This window comes from Lampetra planeri, chromosome 2, assembly GCF_965212315.1.
Source record: "Lampetra planeri chromosome 2, kcLamPlan1.2.h2, whole genome shotgun sequence".
NCBI lineage: Eukaryota > Metazoa > Chordata > Hyperoartia > Petromyzontiformes > Petromyzontidae > Lampetra > Lampetra planeri.
This window is the reverse complement of record NC_136108.1, coordinates 15,829,263-15,853,427: the sequence shown is the minus strand read 5'-3', so window position 1 is coordinate 15,853,427 and position 24,165 is coordinate 15,829,263. Positions and strand designations below refer to the sequence as shown.

The 24,165-nt window shown below is 43.2% G+C and overlaps 1 protein-coding gene across 2 annotated transcripts in view; it reads right to left on the bottom strand.

Moving 5' to 3' along the window:
• The window catches only part of LOC144728958 (nck-associated protein 1-like), a 130,501-nt gene extending 111,990 nt beyond the window's left edge, over positions 1 to 18,511 (bottom strand). Inside the window, exons 1-2 of one of the 2 annotated variants that reach the window (XM_078608747.1) lie at positions 18,002 to 18,511; positions 1,134 to 1,244 (exon numbers count right to left, since the gene is read on the bottom strand). In XM_078608747.1, coding sequence (XP_078464873.1) covers positions 1,134 to 1,244; positions 18,002 to 18,106 — 216 coding nt within the window. In that variant the 5' untranslated portion in view covers positions 18,107 to 18,511. Of the gene's footprint in view, positions 1 to 1,133; positions 1,245 to 17,013; positions 17,932 to 18,001 lie in introns of those variants that run through there. The other variant, XM_078608757.1, reaches the window with a different exon arrangement.
• Positions 18,512 to 24,165: the final 5,654 nt, after the last annotated feature.

Sequence of the window (24,165 nt, the reverse complement as noted above, 5' to 3'; positions counted from 1 at the left end):
CGCAAATCACTAATATATATTGTAATATATTACCGTAATATAACAATACATACTAAATAGTGAGTGCTAATTGTAGCTTGACATTTGTTTTGAGCTGTTTAAGACGTCAACTAAGGTGGGAAACTGTCCAGCCTTGTGTCTTGCTACCTCAGCGAGAGAATCTCCATGATTAAAACAGACACTTCTTTTTTTCTTAATTTCAAGTTTCCAAAAACACTTCCTGTCCGCCCCACCGTAATCTTCTCTCCTCACTTCCCCATGGTGTGGCATCAGTTAACCTCCTGAACTCTCTCCTGAAAGCTCCTTCATGGCTAGCAGACCTCGACATTGGCATTTAGCTCCCGAACAGATTGCCGCCATATGCAAAAACAGAACAGTTAGCCTCCCATGTTTAATATGGACGTGCCAACCATGGTTTAACGTGTGTGCAAACATGTCAAGAACACAAGATGCATTTTTCCCCATTTAGCAAAAATGTACCATTGTTTAAGGCAATAAAGGTGTAGGGTTTTCATAGTCTGTGTTAGTACTACACAGTTATCAATGAGAGGATTAGCTACGCTGCTAATTAATTGCAGTTGTGTATAAATATGTGAGTATTTTTCCATGTGCTGATTTTATTATTAATATTATTATTGTCTGCTCCTCATTTATTGCGGGCCGGTAAGTAAACCGATTACTTTCACAAACAACAACAGATGACGCATGCTCCATGTTTTCCCCCATTATACGTAGGTAAACAATACGTTTCTATAGCCTAATTTTCATACATTTTGCGTGTTTTAGTTTTTCCGGGGCCCCCCCTTAACGCCACCACCCTGGATAATCGAGAGGTGACTGTGTCATAGCAATATTATACGATGCCAGTCTAAAGAAATACACTCTGCTAAACGTGGCACAAACCACCATCCACACATTTACCCTAAACTGTTGTCGTTTTAACCATAATCCTCTACTGTGCGAACATACAGAGTGCAGCCAAGCAAGCAGGCCGTTGTCCTTCCCCCACACCGCTGACTACGTACGGCGCGAAAGAAGTTCAACATACATACAGGCTGAAGAAAACGTCAATTTTCACGTGTGTCACAGCATCACGAGCGGGATTGTGTGCACGGTAGAAGGAACGAACTTACTGTGCCACTGCGCGTGTCCACGCTGGGAAACTTGCGGACGATGTGCTTAATGGCCGATTCCAGGTTCTTGTCGAGCAGGTAGGTAGGCTTTGCCTTTGGGTCACCACAGGCCTGCATGCCGTAAACGGGAGGCGAGACAAACGTAACACACATTTAAATTCATCGGCTAGCACATGAAACAATTGTTTAAAAAATATATATACGTCATTATCTCTTAATGCAGTCATAGTTTCTCATGTGTCATTTTTGCTACCGTATTGCCTATAAATGACAGACTTGCTAAACCTACTTTACCTCTTGCCTTCTGACATGGCTATTCAGTTATACTGGTACACTTAGACACAAAAGTTACGCTACACATAATGCACTGACATAACCATGACTGTAAATCCTAGCCTAATTAAGCATATAGTTGTTAAGGTACGGTGTAAAAAGGTTAGTAATACCATAGTAATCATAACAATATATTGAAATAGTATTGTATTTATGTTGTATATTTGTGGATCAGCACATATAGACTTGCTAGCTTTCGGCTAATTAAATACCCAACCTATCAGTTTGTATCAAAATGAAACTTAATTGAGTTTAATAATACAGAAAAGCAACTAAATTTAAGGAAAAAAAAACTCGGACATCTTCAAATAGGCATGCATGTTCGTATCATAACACCCTGCATATTTGGAATCTGCATGCTATATTCAGCACCACACTTGTGAGATTCCATTCGGACATGTTGCTTGAAGGCATGGAAAAATTGGATTATAAAAGGTAGCCCAAAGAAGGAATACACACACGTAAGACATGGGACAATTAAACGAGGGCAAATGCAAGAAGAGTACCCTAGGTGATGGGTGCAGGGCATCAGCGACGGGAATTCCTAACCCAGCAGTTGACTGAAAATGACCAATGATGATGCTCGACAACATCACTCGCACTATTGGTCAGCATAAGTGTTCGAGAGGGAAATAATGTGCGAGGGAGACAGGCCCCCAGATTCCTCTTCTCACCCAGAGGGGCCCCTTTGCTACAGCATGGTCAGATGGCACTCATGGAGCTGTGGGGATTGCTGCCGATGCACTTATCACATCCATTAAGCAGTGGGCCCTGTGCTCATCGCAGAGCCCTGATGGTCACTTCATCGGTGAGTGATGAAAATTCCGTCAAATAATGCAGCTTACGTTAAGCTTTTTTTTTATTCAGTGATTTTACAATATATATTTGATGAAAATATCATTAGCATTACGTAATGTGTATATGTACTGTATATAGTTTTGTATTACTATATACCCGTCTCTGCTTCATTGGGGTGAGCATGCGTAATGTCATATGGGTTATGCACAAGTAATATTACATTTCTGAATATTTATATCAATAGCAATAAACCAAATATATGTTCCACAATGTGCATAGGACAGACCAAAGCCCAAGTGTGCGATTCGCTTGTGCTTACATGTCCAGCTTATGACAAATATAACATTGACACAAAACACGGTGTGGACTCTTGGTTGAAAACAGGCTCTAAAAATGACCGTAAATGACCGTATATGACGAACAAAAAAAAAGATTAAAGGGGTGCATTATAATAACTTGGGTTTATTAAATATAAAACTCCAAAAACATGCCCTCCAATAATCTGGAAAAGGTAAAATTCCAACACTTGTTCCGTTTCAGTTTACAAGCGTTACCTTCGGGTTGATTTTCATAACAGATTAACCACAGCTGTTCTCTACCAAAGATGAAAGGGAGGAGAATTTATTATTTCTACATCTGCCTTCACTTAATCTATTACATCATGAGTCCAATATTGATGGCATTTTGAGCAAATGGCCCAGAGCTTTGAAATGTCACGTGGGATTGATTCCCAGGTCGGGTGGTCAGAGAGAGAGAAAAGGGGGCAGATCAGTTCAGCAATGATTTTTTACGAAACGTGTTTTACCTACATTGCAATGTTCTGTCTCAATGTCGATTTTAGTGTTTAAATAAATAATCAGTGATAATCTTCACCCACCAAAAATTGGTCGAGATAGATTTTTCAGAGGAAAATGCCAAAGGTCTACATCATGGTGCATCAATACCTGCCAAAAGGCACTGCACTTAGTGGGGTTCATGTTATAATGCACATACACAGCCACAATACCGTACACATTATAAAGTCACATAGGCAATGCATATCCCTATTTAAATAAGGACAGAACAGTTTGATTTCCGTAAGTCACCCACAGAAACATTGGTGGCAATCTCACGTTCCCATGGTGAAGACAAACTATGCCCTTCTGGCTGCAGTGGAGTTGGTTCCAGGAGTCAAATTAATGTAAATACTGATAATACAAACATTACACCTATGTGTTTGTCTTTTTTTTCTCCAATTGTGTAATAATTATTACGGCAATAAATAAATAAAACATTATAACTCATCATCCCATGCTTGGGAATGGTTCACATATCTTTAAGTGACCTACTATCCACACCGTGCAGCAGCATCTTTCAACCCATACTGCTCGTGAAAACATGTTCAAGGCTTGATAATGAAGCAATTTTTTTCGTCTTAGAGCAGGAATATAGCCGAATTAAATGAAAATCCCAATTTAATGTAACTTTTTTTACCTAGTCATTGGTGGCCAAGCAGAGACCACCAACTTGCTAAATGAGAACTCCGGTTTAATGAGGGGATAAAAGCTTCTAGGATTCCAATCCAGGATCACAGCGATGCTAGCTCAGTGGCCTGACCTCTGAGCCACCCAGCTACCTGAAAGTGATCTTCTTCTATCTATACATATAAAAGGGAAATTTGTGATTATGTGTGTCCGTCCAAAATGTTTCTCGTACTTCCCGACATGCAACAAACTTGAAATTTGCCATGTGAGTACTTTCCAGACTGTACACCATGCAAAAATTATAAAAATACACTTTATTATTTTTTTGGGGGTGCGGCGCAATAATGCATATATTTTGCACGGCAAGTGAGCTGTGACGTCACATCTGTCATGTCACCCGCATGCGGGAAGCGTAACGCAGTGTGCCTGCTGATCGCGGGTAAAGTGAAATACAAATGTTTTGCAGGTCTAAGGCGTTCTTCGCGCAGCATTGCTTTATTATTTCAGTCGTTACCTGCCGTACGCACCCTGAAAGTTGTGTGTGTGTGGGGGGAGCAGTAGTGTAGTGGTTCGCGCGCTGCGCTACGAACCCGGCGACCCGAGTTTCATTCCTGCTCACGGCCACCACCGGTGACGATTATTTGAACCGGTCCTGGGCCTCCCCTAGGTCGACTCAGCCTCAAACGGGAAATTGATGTGGTGTGTGAACATCACCACTGGGGAGACATAGGTGGCCGGGCGTCGTGAATCTAAGTCCCGGGTGAAGCCGGGTAGTAAAGCTAGTAAAGTATAAGGAAGATAGAGGCAGACATTCGAGCAGGGTATTTATGCTACACAATTATATCCTGTGTCAACGTGTGTGGATATTATCTGTGGTGGGATTAAATGGTCGGATCAAGTGCTGTTTGAAGCAAGGAAGGGCATTCAGTCAAAATGTGACTTTGTTGCTATCGGGCAAAGGAAATATATTTATTTATTAGGTTGATATAAGTAGGCAGTCTTTGTATAAATGTGTATTTTATTACGTCAGAAAATATGGTTCTCCAGACTACTATAGACGATTATACAACTCAAGTAAAATACTTATGCGCTCCAGGGTAAACACACATTGCTTGTCCTAACATTGGTTTCTACTTAAGTCGGTGAGACAAGATTGGATAAAGAAACAGGGGACTCTTCTTTAAAAGGGTCTGATGTAAAGGTCATAGGCCGTGCACGGCTTTAGGTCACTAGGAAAAAGAGTGTTGACACCCCAGGTGTGAAAAGGTTTGCGGACTCCTATTAGTGGCCTTGTGTGCGACAACAAGCCTCCGATATTCACCGTAGGTCAAGTTGACGCTTTGCAATTTCACGGTCGATTTAGTTTTTGTTCCAAAGAGATTCACCGCAGAGGGCTTCTATGAATATGAATTGGTAAACAAAAGAGGGCTGTTTTAAGTAAACATAACTTAAAATTGGATTTTATTTACATTCCTCTGATATTAAAGGGAAAAAAACCTTGGTATATTGGCATATTTTTATAATGTTCTCATGAAACGGGATTTTTAAAAATACAAGTAGGCTTTGGTGACCAATATTATCCATAATAGAGGATTTTGGGTTAGATCACGTATTCGAATTGTAAATGTTGTGGGTTTTACTCTCCAACACACAGTGTGCTGAACTAGCATCTAATTGTCACGTTTTGTTTACGTGACAAACTGAACTAATTTGCTGTGTCGGGTGGTGGCGGGTTTAACGACATTTATATTTATGCGATCTAACCCAAAGATATAACATTATTTACTGAAAACTTTTATACTTTTTGTGCCCAAAAAATAAGTTTTTCACTGTGATGACATAAATATAACCAATCATTTTACATATATCAATCATAAATGGTATGCATATGCTATGCGCTGGATAAGTATTACTACACAATTGTAAATTATTGCCAGTAATGTGTTTGAAAATTACAAGCATCCTAACAAATTGTCACACAATTCTTCATGTGAAATGTTCTAAACTTGTCCTTTAGATCACAACCAAGACTCTCCTAATTGGACTGCAAATATGGGAAAAACTTGTTTTATGTTCCACACCACTAAGTTATGCAAGGAATACTAATACACTATATGGGTTATTTTTCTTCACAAATGGCTTGTTTTAGGTTTATGATACCGACATGAGTTCAGAACAAACAGCCAGCTTACTCCGGTGGCTGTGATGATTCAGTAGCGATGAAGGACGGAGATGAGGGAACATACGTCGGCAGTCAAATACTGCATAGAGAAAATGTCAAGGCATGAGATTTGTATTTAGAGATGCATTTAAATACAGAATTATACGTTTTAGTAATTTACTTCAAAGAAATGTACATTCACAGGACTATAGTTTGGCAATAGTATGCAGACACATAGTAAAACATAATGTGTATTTGAGAAATGTATGACGTGATTTGTATTATACTTGTGTATAAAATATTTACAGCATGACATAAGTGGGTATTATAGCTTCGTTATTTGCAAATCAACTCAAACATTACTTAACTTTGAATACTGACATTCAGTAAATTAAATGACTGCATTTAACTAAAATTAAACATTTATCATGGATTTTTTAATCCGGATTAATTTTAGAAAGTGTGCAGTCAGACATGATCATTGCCAGGAGGTAATCGTCACAAAACAATAAAATTGCAAGGCATTCTGACGTATCCATGATATGCAGAAATAAAGTATTTCAAGAGTAAAGTTTTATCTTGTAAGACAGAGACACTTAATTCATTCTTTGGCATACATTTAAAAACTTTATTTTGTACAGCCTTCAGGCTCTACTCCACAATGATTCACAGAATTAATAAAAACAGAAATAGAATAATGATGAACCCTAAAACTTTTAGTTTGATTTACAGCGATGGCTTACATTAATCAGGTCACGTGCCCTGCTTTACCAACCTATATTGACGATGATGGTGAAGTATGGTAAAATAACCTCTACAGCTGACATGGCATAAGACCTTCCTGCGGCAGTGGCCTCACAAAGGGCTGAAATAAGTTAAAATTATCTTCTTGGTTCTTTCGGTAAAGTCACGTAGAAGAGAAATAATAAAATAATAAAAATAAAACATAATAAAATAATTCTCACGACGTTTCGGCCACAACACAAGCAGCCGTCCTCAGGTGAAGACCAGGTCTGTCGGAAAGACAGCTTTCCGACAGACCTGTTCTTCACCTGAGGACGGCTGCTTGCGTTGTGGCCGAAACGTCGCGAGAATTATTTTATTATTTCCCTTCTACGTGATTTTACCGAAAGAACCAAGAAGATGAATCCCTGTATTCACGAAAGCTTTAAATCGAAAGTTAAAATTAAATATATGTTTTTACTATTTTCTAAATATCTTCCATCATATAAAAAAAAATATATATGTTTTAATGCAGTACAATATTTGAGGTTTTACACATTGATAATGCAGGCCAATCTTTTTAGCCAACAGACCTTACAAAAAGGTATTTAACAATCTACAGCTTCAAACACATTTCGGTGTCATAAGTGCTTTCTGGCATGTCAAAGCTAGCTAAGAACTACAGTGAAAGGGAGACACAAGGACATAACTCGGGTTGCAGAGTAACAGAGACGCAGAGACAAATCGAGACCTAGAAACACAAACACAGGGACAAAAACAGAGGTACACAACTGATTTTTTGTTAAAAGATATCCAAAAATACGTGGCAGAAATGCAGATTCAGGATCTCCACCGTTGAGGATTACAGCAGTTGCCAAGGACCGTGAGAGGGAGCCACGAATTGTAGGATTCGCAGATTGTTGTAGCACAGATGATATTATCAGAGTTCTACTGTATTTCGCAGAACACTATAGTCCACCCTCTGTATATCGACATATACCATATCTGGTCTTCAGAAGACCTGCAAAATTTACATTATAGCGGTGGTTTGGTGATTGTCTTCCCTAACTTTATACCATTTTTTATTTTAGTATCTTAGGAACTATTGGACAACATTCTGAAATCTCACAGTGTAGTTCATCACCCTGTATTGGATAAAAGAAGATGTCACGTAACTACTTCTTAGATACTCTTTGGTTCTTTCGGTAAAGTCACGTAGATGAAAAAATTCCTGTAGTGAACACAGTAATTTTGTTGTGGCTTTCCACATGATGACGGAAGCTTGTGTTGCCTCCGAAACGTCGTGATTTAATTTAGTTATTTTCATTTTTTTTCATCTACGTGACTTTACCGAAAGAACCAAAGAGTATGGATCCTTGCAGTCACGAAAACTTAAAATCTACTTTTGAGATCTCTTGAAGTGACCACATATACATTCAAGGGGCACTGCACTTTCCCAGGTGCCCTGCTATACAGGTATGTGTCACTAGAAATTAAAGCAAAATACTTAATTATTTTGCTAAATTAAGCACACAAAAAATTATGTAATACATTTTTATTTGCAGTCATTGTTTGGCACGGACTGACAATGTCAATTCACTGCACTGTGGAACCCAGTTTAATTACATGTGGCTGCTCAGATTAAAACTCCGGATTTAAGCAGTGCAAGCCGAGTGCTCTGGTCCCTCCTTTTGGCATACATTATGTTAATCTTGCTACATGTTAATGAACATGTTAAAATATGAAAAGGAATATGCCATACTAGTCATTATTATAACACGAACCACGATTTGTCTAGGAAAACTATTTTGATATGGATTTTACCAATGACATTAATTTCTATATTTAGGAAAATTACACTAAACTGTAATGTAGTTATCTGGCAAATGGGCACTCCGCCATATAATATATCAAGAATGTTTTTACTTGAATTATGAAAATCAATTTGTCTCTGTGAAGTTCATGAGCAACATTATCTAAAAAAGTATTACCATTTTCTGTGAAAATTTAATAGAATATAATCAATGCCATAGAAAATGTGCCAAATATTAAATAAACTGTGTCCATTCCGATGACTGTAATAGTTTACATACTGTATATCATTACCAATTAAAAAACACCCGTCAAATATAAACGGATCAAACATCGCAATGCAAGATCCTCCTAAAAAGAGTATTGATGCTCAGTAAGCCTTTCATAAATAACATATGAACATCGCCCACCTTAATTTGTGCAAAACCAGGACAGAAGGGTGATTAAACATACAGTATTAATTATCGTAGTACGCATCTCACACACATACATTACTTATGAGTTCTGTATTTTTGCACCAACTCCCATTCATAATTTATAGTATACATTTTTCTCAGCATTGATTTAATGGCATTGGAGAACAAATATCGTTCCAGGAAAAGACATCTAAAGGGAACAGGGTACTGAAGAAAACGTATATTTTGTCCAAAATCACCTTCGAAAGAAGGCTTGGATGAGGAGTTTGCCAGACATTGCAGAAAATCGTTATTAAGATTATTTAGGATGTTGGGAGTGACACCATTGCCTTTCAACTCATTGTGTGGAACCATTATCAACATACAGTACAGAGCAAAATGTGAAACACTGATGATGGCCGATTTGTATTCATGGGACCCGGTTCCATACAAATGAATACGTTTGAATTTATGAAAATAGAGCAGTGTTAACATTACGTTGAAAATGGATGGAGCTAAGTGACGAAGGTGTAAAGTGCCTCTCGGTCTTGTGCTGGTACATTTGAACAGAACACTGTCACTGAAGCATGATGACTGATGCCTGCAAGGACATCACTGCATTATACATTATGGACGGTTAGGTTATTGACTAATATCATCATCAATCATCAGCAGCAGCCAAGTACTATCCACTGCTGGATTTAGGCCTCCCCTAAGTGCAATACCAAACATGCATCTCTGAATGCTTCTTTGCATATCTTTCAGCATTTGTTCTATGTTTGTCGTCAGAGTTCATGTTTCAAATTCATGTCATGTATATATTTATGTTGAACTTCTTTCGCACCCTACCTAGCCAACGGGTGCTAATCGGAGGTGCGGGGGGGAAGGACAACAAACTCATGGCAGGTAATATGCCCGACCCTCAAGCCCCACTTAAAATAGACATGTAAAAAGACCTAAACAAATCAATCCGATTGGGACAGGCTGCAATATCGATCTGATGAGATTCAATTCAATTATCGATTAATCTAATTATTACTCAATCCAGCCAATTACTCGATCAGATTATCATGTTTTTAATACCGAACAAATAAAACATGCCTACACCCGAAATAATTTGAGGTTAAGTTACAATAACATTTGGAAATACAATTACAGCAATGTCAAATTCATTCATTAATTACTGTAAAACGTACAATCAATTATAATTACAATTACCAAAAAGTCAAATCATTTTCAATTACACCAGTTAATGTGACTGAATAACATAAATCAAATCTCCCTACAGATATGCAACATTCCCATGCCATGCACCCACGAAGCTGGAGGTTGAACAGATTGTTTGAGCCTGGATAATGTCACCTGTCAAAGATAGTCTTCGAGCTACTTAGAATTCATAGCCCACAATCCACTCACAAAACCGAAGTGGAGAGATGCCTCGGGAGAAAATCCTTCAGCGAGCAACCGCGAGAGCCACACAAACCAAATTCTATTCATCTCGAGCTCTCAATAATTCCTCACCCTGACTTACCTTTAAAAATAGCAAGCTTAATATGCCCTAAACAGCCAGGCATTCCATTGGTAAACATGTTAAAGGATGGTCGAATTTATTCACGTTTTCATACATTTGTGCCGTACATTTAGTTTCGGTTAATTCCCAAATGAAGAAGCTATTCAATATTGAATTGTATATTTGTAGGTGATGCACTGTGTTACATTTATTTATGGGAAATAGTCTTGCACAATTGCACACATCGAAAAAGTGATGTAGAGTGAGGTCCACATCTGTCCTCCAGAAATCCACAAATCCTAAAACTTGCGATGCCCCCCATGGTTTTCAGAAACTTCCAGAATTTACGGGGACGAAACTCACAAAATATGCGAGAGACAGACAGAGATGGAGATAGACACAGGGAGATACAGAGAGAGAGAGAGACACAGAGACACACACAGATATAGAAAACCTTAAGGGTTCTCCAATCCAGTAATACAACAATCCATATTTCGTTTTATAATGTCTTCATACGAAGTAAATAAAACACTGATTGAAAACTTTTTCCTTTTTAGGCGCAAATTTTTGTTGTTCCATTTCTCCCCATCTCTCCATGTTTTGTCTTTTCTGCCATCTGTGTCTCTCTGCCTCCGTGCCTGAATGTCTGTCAATGTGAAACGGTGGTACTCGAATCACGTGTAGCCACAATGAGATTTGAACAAAGCCATGTTTCACTCATTCTCTAGCTTGGACTTCAAGGCACGTACCACCACAAAATGCTTGAAAATCACACCTCTGTGGGAACAAATTTCACGCATTTTTGGAGTGTTTCATCGCATGCCGTGCAACTCCTGTAACGTACAACATATTTGTAGTTTCGCAGCTAACAACTCATATACTTAACGAAATGCATCATTTATTACCCCCGTTTTAATACTTTTTCCATGTTCTGTCACAAATTGTAGGATACGCGAAAACCCATCCCCATATCACCGTGGATTTTTGGAGTTTCGCTGTACTCTAGTTGTCTGCTGTGGGGGAGGAGGCTGTCCTCACTCATTCCGTGTTCTTTTGCAATCATTATTTACGCTCTTCAATCCGTGCATGAACATGAAACGAAGCCCATGGCTGTATTTCCAGGAGCAAGTGCTGTAAGCTGAGCAGGTAAACTGTAAGTCCACATTCCACAGTCGGGCACATCGTAGAGTGTTTAAAAAAATATATTAACATATTTATCCCAAGGGCCTACATTTTTCAAATGAACATTTCCCCTCGATTATGCCCAAGTACTCTAACGGGTTACAACCACATCCATATACAGCAACAACGATAACAGCACCATGGCTCTCAACAAGATAAATCCATTTTGCACGTGCTCGATTAAACTCATCTATGCTGCAGTCATGAAATTGTTATAACCACTTTCAATTTGATTGAGTTCTACCTGATCACTTACAATTTGTAATGCCTTTATAAACAACAATAACCCACAATCATTGCTCTGCTCAGTGAGGAGTAGTAGGGGTGGTAGTAAGGGTGGAATGATTCACATGTCCCTCCCTGCTTGCAATTTGATAGTTTGACTTAGGGTTGCAATTCAATTCAGCAGTCAATAATTTCTTGAAATATCAATTCATATACACGTGATTCGAAGCTTTCAGTGTGGGCTCAATAATGCATCAATAATCAACCCATCGGTTCAGTCATAGTTAAGAGATTTCTCAAATATAAACAGCCTCCAACTTGAATTACAACATACTGAATTATTCTACTGGATATGTATTAACACATAAATAATCCACTAACACGCATACAATACCAAAAGCAAATAGCCATAAGTGGTATGTCATGTTCAAGTAAATAGTCATTAGCATCTCTCTAGAATATAAGTAACCCAATTGACGAGCAGACAATGTGGATCCTTCACATACCTGTCCATTCCAGCGGCACCGATTCAGTACAGAACAAGCACACTGGACATGTTTTGACGTTCAGTTTCATCAGCAAATCCAGGCTTGCTTGTATCAATGCAGTTCAACTGCTAGATTATGATGCATTCTCAGAAGGCGGTGGGGCAAATGGGTTATGTATGAAAAAAAAGACTTGTATATTTTTGTGGAGAGACAGATATGTGAAGGAGACATAATCCGCTAATCTGTGTCATGTACAGTAAAGCAACATCTAACGTACTGCTGGACAATTTTCCCTTGCTAATGCTTGGCCCATAAACAAGTCGACAGCGGGGTTTGCTGGCATGCACATGTTAAAGCATCATTGGTTAAATAAATACAAGGCAAATCGTGGCTCTCGTATCTTTAAATCACCACACAAGCATGGTTTTAATGCAATTAAAATATCCAAACATGCTCCCTTGTGTATTTGAAATATACATGCATATGAAAAAGACATTATTTATACAAACTGCAAAAAAACAATATGAACATATATCCTGAGTACGCAAACACAGATTGCCTTAAATCCTGTCACGCAGCCAAACCATGCACACTGGCAGCTGCCCATTATCACGACGACAACTTGTAATCTATTCCTTTCATACATTTGTGGTGTATTGGGCAGAGCTCACATGGGTAAGAGTGGCCTCGACGTGATAAAAAAGCAAGAAACAAACGGCAAACACAGAGAGACCCAAAGTGAAAACCGCTGGAATGTTGCAAGAAAGCCAGCTTTGTATAGTGTCAAGCTTCTGTTTGGAATCACGTACGGGCAATACCACCTTGGGATGATAAGCATTCCCCACATAACGCGCACGTGCTCGGACATTGAACTTTCTCACACATAGCTATGGGGCATGAACATTGTCCCTGTGTCTGTCTCTATGAGAAACGCAGAGAGCGTTCTGGCACCGCGAAGCCACTGGTCCACATTCCTCAACTTGTTGCCTCCGGCCAGGGTGGGTCACTTCACCGCTAGGCTGCTGTATGTTTTCATTGTGCATTTTGAAAAAAATGTCCAAGCGTCAAATGGCAATTCAATTATAGGATGCAGTGAGCAAACCCATTGTGTGGTCAATGGATCCCTGTTGCATATTGTGAAGAAAGATTTGATACAAGTACCCAGAGGCATTGTATAGTCATCATCCTATATAAAAAAAAACCCGATGCAAGACGTTATGTGAAATACGCCGAAATCAATACTGGTCTACACAGTAGCTTTTAAAAAGTCATGTTCAGGTGATTAAAATACGGGCTACTAGATCATACATTCCACCGACTGCAAGCATTTAATTACGAGCAGAACATTCCAAAAGATGATTTTTTCTAGAACACGCTTACAGGAGCATGGTTAACAATAGGCATTTACAGATGACCGCAGCGTACCTAAAAACAGCATGCACAGCAAGCCCCATAGCCGACATGGCTTAGCAATACAAATGACACAAATTACGCAGAATTTCAAAAATCGCGACACACTTCAAAGCATTAATTTAAAGATGAAAGCACTGCATATGATTACAACTAACTGTAATTTGCCATAATACACGACAGCCAGTATAAAAAAAACTCAACAAATATACTGTGGATACGTTTCGGAACGTTCAGCTATAATCTGCCAAAAGCCAAACTGTGGCCACATTTGATTCCTCTTTCCTATCCATCATGCCTTTGAACATGACAGGGCAGTGGGATGTCACTTTTCAGTCGCACTGATGCACTACTGGGTTGATTAGAGCACGATATGAATAACGAGCGTGTTCATGCCCATGAGCCATTTCTTCAGAAAATAAAATATAAAAAATAAAGCATGCCTTTAAGCACAATTTTTTTTTTACCAAGACCGTAGTCTCACGAATGCGATCCACAGTGAGTCTTAGTTTCGCAGTGAATACCGTGGGGATTGAAAGTGTAGTCAGGTTAAATTTTGATTTAAAGCTTTCGTTACTGCAGGGATTCATATTCTTGGTTATTTCGGTAAAGTCACGTAGAAGGGAAATAATAAAATAATATAAATATAAAACAATAAAAATTCTCACGACGATGATGATGATTGCTTGTGTTGCAGTCGGAACGTCGTGAGGATTTTTATTGTTATATGTTTATATTATTTTATTATTTCCCTTCTACGTGACTTTACCGAAAGAACCAAGAATATGTAGTCAGGTTATCGGACTGCACTACGAACCCGGCCACCCGAGTTCCAGTCCAACTCGCGGCCAACACCACTGACGAATTTCTGAACTGGTTCTCGATCTCCCGGAGGTCTTCTCGGGTCTTAAATCAGTACCTGGTGCGGTATGTAAACATCAGCGTTGGAGAGACAAAGGCGGCCTGGCGTGATGCTGGCCACCCCACCCCCTCGTGTGCTGTTCCAGTCTAATAGGTGCTCGCGAACCACATTTACCCCCAACAATCTGTTAAAGGCTAAATGGGGGGTGTATTTAATTACAGTGAAGAATGGGGGCATTGATCACCAACAATAGATGTGCCTTAATATTCTTACCTAATTAGACAATCAAATAACGCAGACCGGTATACAATCATTGTCTAATTTCCCAACGAGATGATTCACTCCATACGCTTAATGCGTGGATGTGCATGCACGAACTACATGCTGGTGTAAGAATACACCCGTGTACCGTACAAAGTGTATCTGTAAAAGCATCGACAGCTTTTGGTATTTGGTACAATGCCACCTTGTTTGTGTGCAGGTGACACCCTAGCTAAGATCTTACGTGCGGAATGGTATGAATTTAACAGCTAACGGCTCGGGGATTCCTTCATCCGTGAGGAGGGAGGGTGCTGACGCACGGCTTACTGATGTTGTCGATATGCAGCGGTCGTCTGTGCATGCCACGAGCCACGATTTGCGTGTTTGCTTGCAGTAACGTGCGAATGGTTTTTAAGAGTGCCGTGCGTTTGGTTTTTTTTTGCGTTCGTGTGTGAATTCCACTTGCGGTGTTTGAGTACGCGCGTGTGCGTGTGGACGAAGCCCTTCGTAGGTGCCGTACGGGGTGATTGGTTGGGGTGGGAGGATCTTTGTCTTTGTGGACGAGGCTCGCGAGGAACGCGACCGGGCCAGGTGGGAGGGCAGTGGCCCTCCAATAACGACAACGTGCGGAGCGTCGAGCGGATACAACCGCAGTTAACACAGCGCAGAGCGCAAGTGGCGCATCTGTCAGTCATCTCGGTGAACCCATCTATCGGTCAGTCATCTCGGTCATCTCGGTGAGCCCATCTGTCAGTCAGTCATCTCGGTCATCTCAGTCATCTCAGTCATCTTGGTCATCTCGGTGAGCCCATCTGTCAGTCAGTCATCTCGGTCATCTCGGTGAGCACATCTGTCGGTCAGTCATCTCGGTCATCTCAGTCATCTCAGTCATCTCGGTCATCTCGGTGAGCCCATCTGTCGGTCAGTCATCTCGGTCATCTCAGTCATCTCAGTCATCTCGGTGAGCCCATCTGTCGGTCAGTCATCTCGGTCATCTCGGTCATCTCAGTCATCTCGGTGAGCCCATCTGTCGGTCAGTCATCTCGGTCATCTCGGTCATCTCGGTGAACCCATCTGTCGGTCAGTCATCTCGGTCATCTCGGTCATCTCAGTCATCTCGGTCATCTCGGTCATCTCGGTGAGCCCATCTGTCGGTCAGTCATCTCGGTCATCTCAGTCATCTCAGTCATCTCAGTCATCTCAGTCATCTCGGTCATCTCGGTGAGCCCATCTGTCGGTCAGTCATCTCGGTCATCTCAGTCATCTCAGTGAGCCCATCTGTCGGTCAGTCATCTCGGTCATCTCGGTCATCTCAGTCATCTCAGTCATCTCAGTCATCTCGGTGAACCCATCTGTCTGTCAGTCATCTCGGTCATCTCGGTCATCTCAGTCATCTCGGTGAGCCCATCTGTCGGTCAGCCATCTCGGTCATCTCGGTCATCTCGGTCATCTCAGTCATCTCAGTCATCTCGGTGAGCCCATCTGTCGGTCAGTCATCTCGGTCATCTCAGTCATCTCAGTCATCTCGGTGAGCCCATCTGTCGGTCAGTCATCTCGGTGAACCCATCTGTCGGTCAGTCATCTCGGTCATCTCGGTCATCTCAGTCATCTCGGTCATCTCGGTGAGCCCATCTGTCGGTCAGTCATCTCGGTCATCTCGGTCATCTCAGTCATCTCCTTCATCTCGGTGAGCCCATCTGTCGGTCAGTCATCTCGGTCATCTCGGTCATCTCAGTCATCTCAGTCATCTCGGTGAGCCCATCTGTCGGTCAGTCATCTCGGTCATCTCGGTCATCTCAGTCATCTCGGTGAGCCCATCTGTCGGTCAGTCATCTCGGTCATCTCGGTCATCTCAGTCATCTCAGTCATCTTGGTGAGCCCATTTGTCGGTCAGTCATCTCGGTCAATTCAGTCATCTCGGTGAGCCCATCTGTCGGTCAGTCATCTCGGTCATCTCGGTCATCTCAGTCATCTCAGTCATCTCGGTGAGCCCATCTGTCGGTCAGTCATCTCGGTCATCTCGGTCATCTCAGTCATCTCAGTCATCTCGGTGAGCCCATCTGTCGGTCAGTCATCTCGGTCATCTCGGTCATCTCAGTCATCTCAGTCATCTCGGTGAGCCCATCTGTCGGTCAGTCATCTCGGTCATCTCGGTCAATTCAGTCATCTCGGTGAGCCCATCTGTCGGTCAGTCATCTCGGTCATCTCAGTCATCTCGGTGAACCCATCTGTTGGTCAGTCATCTCGGTCAACCCACCGGCAACCTGGGGGTCTCTCTCCGGTGACCTCCTCCTGCCGGCGGTGAGCCGTCCACACTTCACGTGGCGTCAAGGAGCACTTAGCCTGGCACAAGCGCCGTGGTGAAGTCGACGCCACTAATAGTGGCCGCTGAGACCTGATAACGCCTCCACATGGAAAGCTCAAAACACTGGGATTCGGCACCGTCACAAAGGCAAAGATCACCCGTGTAGCCTTAACAGACTGCTGGGGCAAGTGCTGTTAGCGAGTGGCACCTATGAAGGCCGGCAACGGCGCACGAGGGGGTGGGTGGCCAACACCACGCCCGGCCGCCTTTGTCTCCCCACGGTGGCGATGTTTGCAACACCGCACCGGGTACTCATTTGAGGCCGAGTCGACCTAGAGAGAGGCCCAGGACCGGTTCAGATTATTCGTCACCGGGTGTCGACCGTGAGCGGGATTCGAACTCGGGTGGCCAGCTCTCCACAGCACACACACACACACGTAGTGACACACACACACACACGTGGTGACACACAGACACACACACAGACACACAGACACACACACACGCACGGTGACATGGACACACGGTGACACAGACACACACAGTGACACACACACACGGTGACACAGACACACAAGACACACACACGGTGACACACAGACACACAGACACACACACGGTGACACAGACACATACACACACACAGTGACACACAGACACACACACACATGGTGAAACACAGACACACACACGGTGACACACAGACACACACACACGCAGACACAGACACACACACAGTGACACAAAGATCCCCCGTATAGCCTTAACAGACTGTAGGGGCAAGTGCTGTTAGCGAGCACCTACAGTGACACATACACAGACACACACACACACAGTGACACACACACACACGGTGACACACACACAGACACACACACATGGCGACACAGGCACACACACAGACACACACACACACACAGACACACACACGCGCACTCGCCTTCTTGATGTTGTAGAGACGGGTCAGCATTCCCGCTCCGCGGTCGTTCAGGATGCTCAACTTCTCGGCCACCTTGAGCTGCGCTTGCAACGCTGGACGCGCCATCTCCCTTCCTCCCTCCTCCTCGACTCAAATCGGCACTGGAGCACGGTCAGCTCTGCTGTGCCGAGCAGCCACGGATGGAGAGGGAGAGAGAGAGAGACTCTGCCGGTCACACGCACAACAAACAGCGTGGACGACGGCGACGATGATGACGACGACGACGATGTTGGCGGTGGTTGTGGTGGTGTTTGGTGAAGTAAGAGGTGGTGGTGGGGGGGAGACAAGGGGTAGGGAAGGGAGAGATGATGATTACGACTACGAGGAAGGGTTCTGTGTGTGTGTGTGGGGAGGGGGAGGGCAGGATGAAGATGAGGAAGGGGAGGGGAGTGGTGGTGCTGGTGGTGGAGGCGGCGTCGTGCCGCCCCAACGTGGGCTCGTGGGCTGTAGTCGGGCTGGTTTCCGCCTGTTTACTGGGTGGGGGGTGGCGCATGCGCCTTCTTCTTATTCACACGTCCCACACGACTCTCTCTCTCTCTCCACCCCCCGAACCCCAAACCGCTCGCACAACCCCCTCCGCTCGCATCCCCTTTGCCCCCCGCCCGCTGCGCCGAGCCCCACGCGCGTGCCTGAGAGGGCGCCCCCACGTGCGTGCCTGCCTCGCTCAACGCGCACCACGCGTAGTAGTGCAGCACACACACCACGTGTTGTGCAGCACACACCACGTGTTGTAGTGCATCACACACACACACCACGTGTTGTAGTGCAGCACACACACCACGTGTAGTAGTGCAGAGCACCACACACACACCACGCGTTGTAGTGCAGAGACCACACGCACACCAATTGTTGTGTGTATCACACACACACCACGTGTTGTGCAGCACACACCACGCGTTGTAGTGCAGAGCACCACACACACACCACGCGTTGTAGTGCAGAGCACCACACACACACCACGTGTTGTAGTGCAGAGCACCACACACACACCAATTGTTGTGTGTATCACACACACACCACGTGTTGTGCAGCACACACACCACGTGTTGTGCAGCACACACACCACGTGGTGTAGTGCAGAGCACCACACACACACCAAGTGTTGTAATGCAGAGCACCACACACACACACCAAGCGTCGTGTGCACCACACACACACCACGTGTTGTGTGCTCCACACACACCACGTGTTGTGCACCACACACACCACGTGTTGTGCACCACACACACCACGCGTAGTAGTGCAGAGCACCACACACACACCACGTGTTGTGCATTACACACACCACGTGTTGTGTGCACCACACACACCACGTGTTGTGTGCACCACACACACCACGTGTTGTGCAGCGCACCACACACACCACGTGTTGTGTGCACCACACACACCACGTGTTGTGCAGCGCACCACACACACCACGTGTTGTGTGCACCACACACACCACGTGTTGTGCAGCGCACCACACACACCACGTGTTGTGTGCACCACACACACCACGTGTTGTGCAGCGCACCACACACACCACGTGTTGTGTGCAGCGCACACACCACGTGTTGTGTGCAGCGCGCACACACATACCACACACACCACGCGTTGTGCAGCACACCACACACACCACACGCAGTGCAGGACCTATCGGACCAGTGGTGCAGTGGTTAGCGCGCTGCGCTATGTACCCGGCGACCCGAATTCGATTCCCTCTCACCGCCAATACCTATCTGACACGATCCTTGGCCTCCCCGACTCAGCCTCGAATGAGTACATATTCTTCTTCTTTCGCATGACGGCAACCACTCCTAATGGGTCGTCTCAGAATTTGTATTCATGTTGAAGGAATCCGATGAGCTATGAAGCTCTTTTTCACAGATGTCCAGTAGTTTCACAGACGTCTCGTTTGGCGATCCACTCAGTGGCTTCATGAGAGATCTCAGTGGACAGGTCAATGGGAATATGTCACATGGTGTGGGACTCATGAGTGTATGGTGCGATGTGTAACCATCGCCACTTTGGAGACAAAGGCGGTCGGTCGTGGTGCTGGCCACCCACCCCCTCGTGTGCCATGCCAGCAATTATAAGCGTTTGCTAACAGCACTTGCCCACAAGTCTGATATGGCTATACATGGGATGTTTGGACCCTGGTGAATACGACAAAATCACCCGGAATGTGTATTTGTATGACGATGCTCGTTTACCCAGGAAATATTCTTAGGACTCAGGAGGGTCCTGCCAACTCTTTGCAGCAGGAGGCTATGGTTGCTATGCGGTAATTTTGCTTGTGAATTTCTCATATTGGGAAAATCTTAAGCCTGGCGTCGACACAGTGACGAAACAGAAGGAGCATTAACCAGGGGGGGCTGCTGGATTCCAACCGTGATCCTCTGCAACACGCAGCGAACGCGCTACCCCAAATCCATGCATAGTGCTGTTGATGGACTCAGCAACATGCACAGCTGGTTGTTATAGGCTGTAGGGCTGAAGTGGTGAGCAGCAGAGGGCAGTGCTATAAAAGCAATCGAGTACTCCTGTTCTGTGCTGACATGCTTCCCCTCCCCCTTCACAAACCCTCACTGACCAGCGCGGTGAAGTTTTCGTGAGGTTAAGGAACAACTCACAAAACCAAACGTTCCACATGTTTGTATATTAAATAAAGTATTTGGTGATGCTGCGTTGGCATTGGTGCAGCAAGCAAAAATAACACACACAAAAAACGACAACACAATCATCAATAACATTGCCTTGAAGATAATAATATATGAGAGGTGTTGCTTTCACCAATGAGCCGTCCACAAGGCGCATACATCGTCCTGAGAGATGGAATAAGTGTTGGAGACTGCACAGTACCGCCATGGGGCCGGATAAGATTACAGTTTTAAATCGCCACATGAATTGTAACCCGATTAGTAGATTTGAGAACATAGCCTTCAATAAATAAAATATATTTACTACGTAAATAATTTGGAGTAAAAGTACAAATGTTAAATGTTGCTGGCGCATAGCATTTTGGGTAACCCTGTTGCAGTGTTCTAGAGGAGATGTACACCCCTAGCTGCCACTGCTATTCAGTGGCCTAAAATAAAAAAAATTAAATGTTTCGCTCCGGATGACCGCTGCAAAGTATGATCTGTGTTTTGATTTAGTGTGCTGATCTTAAAGGTGCATTGAACATTTTTATACTACTTCTGATGCACCTGATGTTGTGGAGTGACTCACGCAGCCAGCGATGGCTGCAGGATTTGGTGGTACATGTTGTTTATGTCGTTTATTGTGAAAATTCGGTCACAGTTCCTATGATCACTGTTGCATTGCTTTTATGGCTTTATTTTGGTGATTTTGAAAAGTGTTTTTGGTTTGGCCATGTTTGTTTGTTGTAGTACGGAGTTAGAATGATGGCCTTAATCTAAGTTGTCTTGTGGTTGTTGTTGTTTGACTTGAATCCCACTGGGATTTTTGGACACAGCGTTGGTGTACGGTGCTTTTTCTGGAATATTTTGCAGTTTTTTCCTGGATTTTCTGTTTGCACAGTCACATAGTCACTTTAAGATGTTTTCTTGTTCATGTTTTGGTCTTTTGTTTGTTGCGGTTGCACCTGATTCAAGAGCCGAATGGCTCACAGGGCTATACCAAATAAATGAAACTGAAACTGATCTCCTTCACACAAAAATAAACATTAGCATTATCTACTTAGTGACTCAATCCTGGGCTCAGTTATAATTTCAATCGGATCCAACTGGCTCGCACAGGGTCTTTCAAATGCTTAAAATTTCTAAACCATGCAAGTAGGGTAGAGGGATATATATGGAACATTTTTTTTTAAAATTCAGTGTCGTTTGATTTAGTACAGATTACTGAGAAATCGTGTGTTATGTAAGCAGATATGTGTTCCAAACGGAGCTATAAGGATAAGGGTTGCCAAGCACTCAATAACAAAGCTATCTTTTGAGTGAAGGTAAGGCATTCATTCAGCCCTGCTGGGTGAAATGTATTCAGGTTGAATGAGGTGGCCTATGATTTTTTTACAATCGATTCTGATCAGGCCCCATGCTGTATTGTACAGTCTCCATCTCCAATTCACTCTCTCTCTCTCTGGTCTCTATATGTATGTGCAATGAAGAGGCACCATTGCCCAAGATATTGTACATTCTAAGGCAGTCTTGATTTGAGGCTTTCGTGACTGCAGGAATCCATACTCTTTGGTTCTTTAGGTAAAGTCACGTAGGTAGAAATAAAATAAAACAAAACAAATTACGACGTTTCGATCGCAACACAAGCGGTCGTCATCGATCGCAACACAAAGCGGTCGTCATCAGGCTTGATGACGACCGCTTGTGTTGCGATCGAAACGTCGTGATTTGTTTTATTTTATTTCTAACTACGTGACTTTAAAGCAGTGTTATTGACGAATGTGTTGAGGATGTTTTTTTTGTATAGTTTCCAGGCAAAGTTTTAATTTGCCACTTCATCTGAAATTACAAGTTAAACGTGTTAATAATAATGCATCGTGGCAATTATTTTTTTATATATATGTGGAACGGCTGCATTGAACCAAAAACATGTATTTGCCTTCTGGCATGTGTTTTGGCCTATAAGGGACGACAAATGCAAACTGCTTTAAGGTCTTCAGGCAACATTTCGGTTCGCAAAGGGCGAAAGCACTTTTTGGAAGTCAACTTGTCGCGGATTATTGAGTCAACTGATCCCAAACATATCACTACGACGGATTTTCCTAGCCGAAATAATATTCGCCTGACATCCGTCAAAAGCCAACATCTCAAAACGAGCAAATTTATCTGGAGTTGACCAATAAACTGGCTCCACGAGTCCCTCTGACACCACTTACATGCTGGCGATTTGATTGCAATTCATTTGTAAATGTTGCAGCTAATTCAGTCTTCCACACATTGGTCTTGCTTTACACCCTAGGAGAACAATGACACAACATGATAAGGTTGTGCACGGGCGAGGTCGTATTTGATCATGTGATACGTCTGTATCCAAATTTGTTTAGAGAGAAAAAAAACAAATGTCAGTACCACGATCATGTTCTATTTCCTACACTTTTTCACCCGATCGCGTGAGCGTACTTTTCATAATTGAAAATATATCAGTATAACCCTACCATACATCGGTGCACTACCTCCGGTGTGAAGGTAGATGTTGCTGAAGGCAAGGGGAATTGACACCGTCGTTGTGTATGGAGAGTGGTGGCGCAGTGGTTAGCACACTTCACTGTGATCCCAGTGGATTGGGTTCGACTCCCGACCAGCGTTATCATCAATGGTCAGTGATATCTGAACCGATTCCTGGCTTCCTCTAGGGTTGTGTATTTATTTCAATCAATGAGCGTCGACATTATATTCACTGCAATACATTATCATCAACCATGATCAATTCACTGCTGGATGAAGGCCTCCCCACTGTCACCATCTGTTCTCACAATCCTGCGAAGTAATCATCTACATAGCTACACGCGAGCTGATGTCATTGCCCCAACTCCTCAGTGGACATCCTTGGCTGCCCCTCCATGATTATTCTTGAACACTGACGTGACCTCCCCAATCCAGCCAGTCACTTTAACACGGAGGCTTTCGCGACCAATAGCATCCATAATACAGGTGGGTTTGGGTTAGATCGCGTAAATATATATAAATGTGTCGTTAAACCCGCCACCACCCGACACAGCCAATTAGTAAAGTTTGCCACGTTAACAGAACGTGCCATCATCTTTTGGTCTTTTGGTAAAGTCATGTAGATAGAGGACGCTTGCTTGTGTTACGAATGAAACGTCGTGATTTTTTAAAATTATTTTTTTATCTACGTGACTTTACCGAAAGACCCTAAGAGTATGAATTCCTGCAGTTACGAAAGCTTTAAGTCACAACATGCCAATGCATTACTAGTACAGCACACCAGTGTTGTGGAGAGTAAACCCACATTTACCATCTGAGCACGAAGTTTCGCCAGTAACACGTTCTGTTTACGTGACAACCCTGACTAGTTTACTGTGTCGGGTGGTGGCGGGTTTAACGACACATTTATACTGGTAGGAACGAAGTGAACCAGCCTACAATAGATTATGTCGTCCGTCCGTCCATCCGATGTCCGATTAGGTGTAGCAACATCGCCCC